Genomic DNA, 9,074 nt, shown 5'->3' with positions numbered 1-9,074 from the left:
TTGAAGCCTAACCTTAAAAGTAAAGAAGGTGCCTGTCTCCCAAACCCAAACTGGGAGCTGGTTCCAGGGAAAAGGAGCCTGAACGCCGAAGGCTCTGCCTCCCATTCTACTTTAGGAACAACAACAGGTCAGTAAGCAGGGCTCCAACACCTTTGATGAGCCATAGTTTATGCAGTGAGACACATGATAAATATGCTATATGTGTCGTTATTGTCTGTGCCATGTGGACGTCCTCTTGTCAGTATTTATTTGTTGGCTTCTCTGTTATTTGACATAACAGCAAAGAAATAGCCCGTTTGTACACAACGAGGCTTATTCTGATTTAAAGGACTTTTAGAAAAGTCCTGAAAACTATTAAAAAGTGTTTTCCAAAAATGTCTCCTGTTGCAACAACACATATTTATATTTTTCAAATAACAAAAGTACAATTTAAAGTCAAAAAACTTTATTTTGTGTTAACATCCAACATGAATACATGAACATTTGCTTTGCATTACAACAATAACAATAGTTGCAGTAAAAGACAGCTATCATTGTACTCTTTTAATTATCCCAAGCATTGCATTTTAAGTTGCATTTAAGCTGTGCACAATACAAGTGATTTTACATCTAAACTCAATGGAAAATTAAAGCTACAGCTTTTTACCATCATTTGAGTTTACAAGAATGTAAACATTATTTTTTCACTTAAAAAGTAAAATGTTATTTTGGTGTTTTTCATCAGTCGTCAAAGAGGTGAAAATGATCATCCCCACCCCGCTCACTAGGTAGAAGCAATAATATTATTCTAACGCTTCTAAGCCAAAGAAAAATCTGCCCTGCACACGATAGCTCCACCATCAGCGTTCAAATGTTACACACGATGTTTTCACATGGACCTGAAGCTCCGTCCACCTTATGAAGCATGCCAGGCCACGGCCTCAGCATTTCTCTCCTCCCCCGTTCACATTGGACAGTCTGAAAATGGAAAGCATGCAGATGTTAATGGAGTGAATAATTGTCATTGCTTTCAATGGATAGTATGCAGCAGAGCCTGACAGCTACGTGGAAGGAAAAGGTCACATGATTTGTCTGTGACACGAGAGGCTTATGGAAAGATTTAACCTTTGAAGGATAAAGATTTCTGTCAGCCTGACATATTGTGTTTCTCTTGTTGATCTTGAATAATCCTTTACACCACTAAGACTTTCATGCCATTAGTACTCTTGGACTGTTAACCATGAATATGTGCATAAATATACTACTACTTTATGCCTTAACCGATAAACAGGCTAAAACACTGAGAAGTGATTGGAAAGAAATAAGTGGGGCAAACTGAGGTCAAGAAAGGTTTCTGCAAGGTTGCTGTAAGGCTGTCAAAGTGGAGAAAAAACCCTACAAAGTGAAAGAGTTCTCTTTACAGTTGTTACAGTATCAACAAGAGAACTACTTTCTGGAAACCAGGCAGCTGAGCTGGGACGGCACGTGGAGGATCCAGCATGCAACACTGGCTGCAGCTCAGGTGGCAGAGCAGGTCAGCCACTAATCAGAAGGTCGGTGGTTCGATCCCCGGCTGCTTCCTGGCTGCATGCCAAATGTCCTTGGGCAAGATACTAACCCCGTGTTTGCCTACTGGTGGTGGTCAGAGTGGCGCCAGTGTCCAGCAGCCTCGCCTCTGTCAGTGCGCCCCAGGGTGGCTGTGGCTACATGGAGCTGCCATCACCAGTGGATGACTGGATGTGTAAAGCACTTTGGGGTCCTTAGGGACTAGTAAAGCGCTATATAAATACAGGCCATTTACTGAGTTTCCTGATCCTGCACAGCCACAATAATTTGTAGCTTTGGCTGAAATTTTAAAACATGCTAGAAACAATTTTAGAAACATCAATTTTGTTTGTGCAGAGGGCAGAACACCCCATGGGGAGCCCGAGCACACAGGAAGTGATTTTCCTAAATAGCATGGTAGAAAAACGTTTCCATGTCTCTGAAACTGCTCTGGACGAGGAGCGAAACATCAGTGGCTCGCAGCTGATAAATGCCTCGAGGCTAAAAGAAAACACAAAACTGCTTTACTGCTTTTTAAACAACCCGTGCAACGTCATGGTTCAGTGCCTCGTGTTTGCTCTTTCATAAGTGAAACTGCAATATTCCACGTGAAAAATTAGAACCAGTTACCTTCTGTAAGGCAGTTAGCCAATGACTGATGATTCATACCACAGAGTCACACTCTTTGCATCAGAAACAGTTCATTGTGTTGCAGTCAGGTTGCTGTGATACTACTAATTAGAAATAAATACTAATCAAATTCCCGATAAAGACAAAATAAATGAATAATGTTCTGACCTGGAAGTAGATGATGATGATTAAGACACAAATGATTGCGATCACCAGGACAACCACAGGAACACTGACAGGTGCCGTGTTATCATCATCTCCCTCTTCTTCACCCTGGTGCTGACTTTGCCTCTGAGTTTCCTGCACGGGGCAGCTGGAGCTGTCTGTGAACGCAGAACAGGAAACGTAAGACTGAAAAAGTGATGTGCACTCAAAATTTCAGCTCTGTGAATAAACATGGCAGTGCGGTCGCCTCACCGAGGACATGAATGAGTGTGCCATTGCCAATAAGCCGCAGGTACGGTGGTGGGTAGAAGATCTGTATTTCACAGCGATACATATCTGTGTCAGTGGCATTCAGTCCAGAGAGTGTCACCTCCACAGTGTCATGTGTGGTCTCAGCAGTGCACTCCACCTGAAATGTACAGGACATCATTGTACCTCAACACTCCGTGCACAAATTTCACACTTTGTATTTTGTATTTCAGTCTAATGTCTGTGCCATTTGTAAGAGTGCAATCTTCAGTTTAATGTATCATATAATGAAGAAAAAGAATATTTATGGAGGAAGAAATATGCATTTGTTGGACGGGATCTGGATTCTCAATGTTTGAGACCTTGTTCACTAAAGACGTCTCATGCATGCAGTTTGCTGAGCACATGAACCACCTTCGTTTGGTAACTGAGGGTAAATTAAGGGTGTAGTGAAAGTGGGCTTCTTCAGTTGTGAGCCATGATATAAATATGTTTATATAGCGCTTTTCCACTCTGAGCACTGAAAGCACTTTCATAACTTCATTCCCACGAGCACTGTTTTCTCTGCTTTCTAACATTCACACACCAGTGGATGCATCGGAGGGCAACATGGGGTTTAGTACCTCGCCCAACGATATTTGGCATGCTGACTGGAACAGAAGGAGGTGGAACCACCAACCTTCCAATTAGTAGGTGACCTGCTCGACCACCTGAGTTTTTAAGCATAAAGTGTTATCTTGTGTCACTAGCAGGTCACAGTGGCAGATTCCTGAAGAAAACTCAACCTTAACAGGCAAAAAAGCACAAAAGCAATAATTACCTGTTCTTTTTGCTCCATACGTGTCTCTCTCTGGTCCGTGAAGTTAAGGATGGAGAAGCAGAGTTCTTGGTGGCCATGGAGGCCCTTCAGCACAGTGACTCTGGCCTCCTCAGGGTATGGGTATTTCAGGCTTTGTGGATGAATAACACACTGAATCTGTGCCACACCATTGGTGCTGACCACTCTGTAGGGCTGGGTCACTTTCGTAGCTGGCGTGAGAAAAGGTATAAGTGACTATTAGTAGTAGCAATGAAGAAGCAAATACATTACTATCAGCTAAAACCATTTACATATCAGAGTCCAGTTCCAATGGAGCACTCAAAGAAAGAAACGTATATATAAATCTTTTCATATAACGACAAATGAGCTAGCACAAGGAAATAATAAAATTATGGGAGCAAATTCTGGGTTTTGTAAGCTTTGTATGGATTAAACAGACAGGACACAACCTTTGGAAAATCTCACAGGAGCTAAGACACGATGCTCTTCTTTCTGAGAGCTGAGGTGAGGATGAGTGTTTGGAAAGGCCGTCTGACTCCTCCAGTTCAAAAGTTATCAAATTTGAATTGTTGTTTCATTGGTTTTTCTCCAAGCCGAGTCCTTTCAGAGATTCTCAGAAGTTTGGCATTGACAAACTCAACATGCATCATGTTACTTCACCCCCTCCTGTTACTCTGTGTTTGAATGTCTATCGAGCTGATAGTTAAATTCAGCACCGACCTACTGAAGGCCTGCTGAACAGTGACATTTAATATACCTGAATTGTTTAATCCTACATTAGAAATTCCATGACTCTTTTATGTTTTTCATCACACGACGGTTCATGATGTGCTTGTTGAAAATTAATTGGAATACATTAAATTTGCTTGGCTCCTTTCCTGGCTAGCACTTTAAAAGCTAAAACCACATTACAAAGCCTTATAATACAGTTAGCTGAATTCACAAGGAGCAGTAAACTTCAGAGCCACAGCAGCAAAACGGTTCAGCTAAGGACAGCTGAACCATCTATCAAAAAGAAATGTTGCTGAAGATTCACTTTATGATCAGTTTTGTCATTCTGGTGGCAAAACGTCTGGATCCAAGGGTCACTCCACCTGTCAAATGAATGCCCGTTCTGTGATTACATCCTGCAAACTAAAGGCTTCAGCAGTCTTCACATGTATTTAATATTTTCCATGTATCCTGAAATGATGACTTCTTTTAAATACAGAAAATACCAAGCGCATGGTTCTCTCCTCTTCCACCTGACACCTGAAACCTTACATGTTTCACATCACTGATGCTGGGCTTGGCACTAGTTTTACGTTTTAAGTCAACAGTAAGTCTTAAACTTGCTCATGTAGGAGCAAAGTGTGTCTACACAGCTCCACCATTAAAGCTTCCAAGCTACTTTATATGTCTGCTCATGTGGAAATGTAGTCACTGTGGTACATGGTCCAGCAGCTAGTTAACATATGTTTGGTGTCCCAACGAATCCTGTCAGAACTGCCCTCAGGTTCTTCAATGTGCCCCACAGAACACAAAGCTTCACTGGTTTTGCATGACTGTGGCACCATTGTCTTTATCTGTAGTGCTGTTTAATCTGATTCCAGTCTCATTCGCTTTTCTTGTTCGTAATGAACTTAAAAATAATGTTTTTTAAAGTGTTACAAAAATCATCAGTAGAAGGCTGTTTATACTCACCGCTCCACACAGGCAGGCAGAAGCTAAGAGCTGTCAACACAATCCATCCCATCATACAGTGAGTCAGGAACATCCTACTGTATTTCACACTGCTACACAGAAAGCCACAGGCACTTAAAATGATCCTTACGCTGGCGATCACTCACACTGAGCAAATTTGACAGAAATACATGAAAATGAGTGAAACTCATCTTTATATTTCCTTACGGTGCTGTCATGGAAACTGTGCAGCAGCACAGGAAATGATGACGAGGTTTTGCCGGTAAGAGAGATGGCAACGTGGTTGTGGTTCTGCTGGAACACTGAGAAAAACATGAATTTCATTTTTCTATGATTTTAATGAACTAGTTTAATCCGGGTATAGCAGCATCCTCTGTCTGAAGAAAACAGAAGAAGCTGCTCAAAACATGAAAAAACAAAGAAAGGAAATCATGGTAAAAGATGACAGCAGTCAATTAAATTCTCAAGAAAACTTCAATATTAATAAGACAGAAAAAATAAACATGATGCTGTTTATGTTCTTTAAAGGATGTGAAGAGCGTAAGAATGTTCCAGAACAGCTACTGAAAACAAAGTAACACCTGCTGGCTCGGGAATTTTTACATCTCTTTCAACTCTGTGAATAATTTAAGATCTTTTGCATATGCTCATACAGCAAAATTCAGTGATTCAGCGCTTTATTCAAATATACACTAAATGCTCTGTTCACTGAAGCTTTTGTGTCTAATTCCAAAATCTGATTGTTTTTAGAGTTTTGTTGATTTTACATGAAGCGTGTGAGCGAGTCTCTGAGGCACAGTCGCTGATTGAGGCTTTGGCAGGTGAATCTTGGGTGGAAACTAACGTGCACAAATGACTTGTTCGTGTGGAAACTTTTGCTGGGTGAATATTTAGTTTGAATTCCTGTGACTGTTGAATTTTCCTTCCAAGTTTTAGATAACATTGCAAAATCTGTAAAACATAAAAACAAACCCTTACTGTTGTTTTTCACTGAGCCATTGCTAACATGATTTTCTGTCCATGACTCTTCCCAAGTTAATGAATATTCCTGAATACTTGTGTATTCTGGCTGAATATTTGATATTTTACATGCACATAGTCTTATTGTCTTTAGTTGCAGTTTAACTTCTTTTTATACAATTATCTCCTGTTTGAAACAACAAAACCGGAGGATCAAAACTTACTGGGCTTCACCTCAGATGGACCATTGTGTAGTGTCTGAAAAACCAAACCTCGGGCAGTCGCTCGTGAACTGGTGGCATCAAGAGGTTAATTCATCTTTATATGCTTTTAGACAAACAAAAACAAAACAAGGCAGGCTAACTAAACTAAACAGCAGAACACTGAGCTTTGTAGGGGAGTAGAGTGACTACACAAAGCTGTGAGTGGGATGTACAGTAGAAACTGTTTTTGTTTTCCAAAACTGTGTTGCCTCATCACAGCAGGATGGTTTTCTGCAAAAACACAGACAAACGTTGTTCTCTACTTAGGCGGGTCCATTCAGCTCCAAAATAACAGCTTAGTCTAGTCCAGGTTAGCACAAGTATATGTTTAAGTTTACTTTTTTAACCTGTGATTGAAGCAGCTTGCAGAGATCAAGTCCAAAACGTAATAACTCTGACTACTTTCAAGGCTAAAGCAAACTGTGTCACTAATTTGTCACATTTGTTCCTGTAAAGCTTTTAAAAGACTTTTAAAACAGCATTCAAGTCCTGCTTGCAGCATAATGCAGCGCATGATGCAATCAGCACCCACAAGTTCCCCACATGTTGTATTTTAACATTATCGCTGATTTGCTATTTCTCTCTGGAATATAACAATCATTTTCGTAGTTTCATTTATGCATTCCTCTCAGGCCTGCTGCACCTAATATGCAACGATAAGGTGCAAACAGTGGAAAAAAGCTAATTTTGCAAGTGCATTTTCAGATAGTTCACTGTGAAAGTGCTGATGTTGTGACATTCGGTGTCCTGACGTCACATCTGTGTTTTGCCTGGAAACACTCTGTGGGGTTAAACCCCGTTTTTGACAAAGCTGACTGAAGTTACAGTCAGCACTACAGTCACCCGGAAAATGGTGGTTTATTTCTGCTGCTGTCATTGTTTCAGGACGGTTTACTATGAAGCGCATGCATGTAATGAGAAGCCGTCAGCCCCTGCATGTGCAAAAAGCTATTGAAAGGAGATGGTTTCACTGTTTAGTTCTGCAAAGTGTCTTTAAAAAGGCCAAAGTTGCAAAAGCACGTGCTCATCTGATGTTCCTACTTTACACCGCGTAGACGAGAGTAATGATCTATATTGGCAGCTCTGTGCTCAGCTTCAGTAGATTGTGTTGATGCAGCAATTGTAACACGAAGCAAATGCAAAACTATCGAAAGCAGTTTAACAGCTGCAAAATCCCATTTGGTTCCATTTATCCAGTTTTTCGTTAAATGCACAAACGTCTCAGTGATATAAATAATAAACAGACGTCCTCCCGTCAAAGCTGCAGCGCTCCTCAGGCCCAAAACTGAGAGACACTGCTTGAAGCTCCACACTTGCACTTTGCAGCATCTCGACTGGCATGCATATATTTCTACTACTTTACATAAGATTATAAACTTCTCCATCACTTTACTTTCTGTTTTATCTTAAACACATATTTGAGTGGTATGGTGATGCTCTGCTTATCATGACAGCAATATGAATCCAGAGTACAGTGTTGCTGTTGGAGAGTTTAAATTGATCATGGGTGTGAGAGTGGAGGTAATGTAGCTTGTCTTAAGTGCTTTGAGAGGTAAGTAGAAAACTGATGCCAATGGGTCTATCCCTGCCCTTCCATCCTAAGACATGTGACTGTTTTGTTTCAGTGTTTTTGAATTTGTAGAGTTCGTTAACGACTAACGGACGACTGGTTCCAAACAAAGAAGCGTACCCAAGCCTCTCTGCCTTCAGCTCTCCACAGCTTTAAATCTTGTGTTCGTTTTCACCAATGTAATAGCTCAAAGTATGCAGTTGCTTTCTCCCCTCTTGTCTTTGATTCCTGCCGCTATAGTTATACTTACAGGATATAATATTTGCTCTTTTTGCACCGTGATATGTTTGCATGATTGCACATGAGCGATTTAGAACAGTTTGCACCAAATACAAAAGTGCAGAACTGCTTTAAATGTAAGATAAGATAAGATAAGATAAGATAAGATAAGATAAGATAAGATAAGATAAGATAAGATAAGATAAGATAAGATAAGATAAGAACTTTATTTATCCCGAGGGAATTTTTTTTGTCGTACACATGCTCAATGCAGCAGGAGAGACAGAGGAGCAGAGGAATAAGATATACAACATATACAATAAGAATAGTAGTAACAGTAATATACAGTAATACAAATATAATATCAAATAACTCTAACAAAGTAACAATATAACTATATCCTGAAAAATAAATAACTTAACTATCAGTACAGGTGATTCTTGACAGTATTGTGCAACTGAATAAAAGAGAGTAGCAGCGTGTGATGAAACATTCGATGAAATGCTGTTGGGTGATGTTGCAGGAGTGCTGGGAGTGGTGCACTGGTGCACAACAAGCCTGAAGAGGATAGCTGTTAATTGTACTATTTGTTTTCCTTAAATGAAGCTGTGACTCTGATGGAGCCAGTTCCAGGGCTCAGGCTGGTTGTTGCTCTGTCTTTATCTACTGAGTGTGCCAAAGAGTGTTTTAGACTTCCACCCATCAGCATTATTGAGTGGCTTTACTTTTTAAATAGATGTCTGCAATGAGAGAGAGAAATTCTAAATTACTGTACAGAAACGTTTTTAGGTGAAACCCATGTTTTTATAGGTTTCCATTAAATACCAATCAGCTCTGTTTACAGAACTCAGTAAAGTTCTTTTAGAGTCTCATAGAGAATGTAAAATATAATTATCTGATGATAATAATAATAATAATAATAATAATAATAATAATAATAATAATAATAATAATAATAATAATAATAATAATAATAATAATAATAATAATA

General features: G+C 39.8%; 1 protein-coding gene across 1 annotated transcript; it reads right to left on the bottom strand.

Annotated features, from left to right (window-relative positions):
- Positions 1–395: 395 nt before the first annotated feature.
- On the bottom strand, positions 396–5,305 carry cd28 (CD28 molecule). Its single transcript, XM_005949729.3, has 5 exons — positions 5,072–5,305; positions 3,389–3,597; positions 2,572–2,728; positions 2,323–2,477; positions 396–957 (listed from the first exon to the last, which is right to left on the bottom strand). Exons 1-5 carry the CDS (start codon positions 5,142–5,144, stop codon positions 847–849), a joined length of 705 nt encoding a protein of 234 aa, XP_005949791.1. The 5' UTR covers positions 5,145–5,305; the 3' UTR covers positions 396–846.
- Positions 5,306–9,074: the final 3,769 nt, after the last annotated feature.

Source organism: Haplochromis burtoni, unplaced genomic scaffold (assembly GCF_018398535.1).
Source record: "Haplochromis burtoni strain Fernald_Lab_line unplaced genomic scaffold, NCSU_Asbu1 Contig_697, whole genome shotgun sequence".
NCBI classification, from domain to species: domain Eukaryota; kingdom Metazoa; phylum Chordata; class Actinopteri; order Cichliformes; family Cichlidae; genus Haplochromis; species Haplochromis burtoni.
Note: the sequence above shows the minus strand (reverse complement) of the source record. Positions and strands in the feature narration are given on the sequence as shown.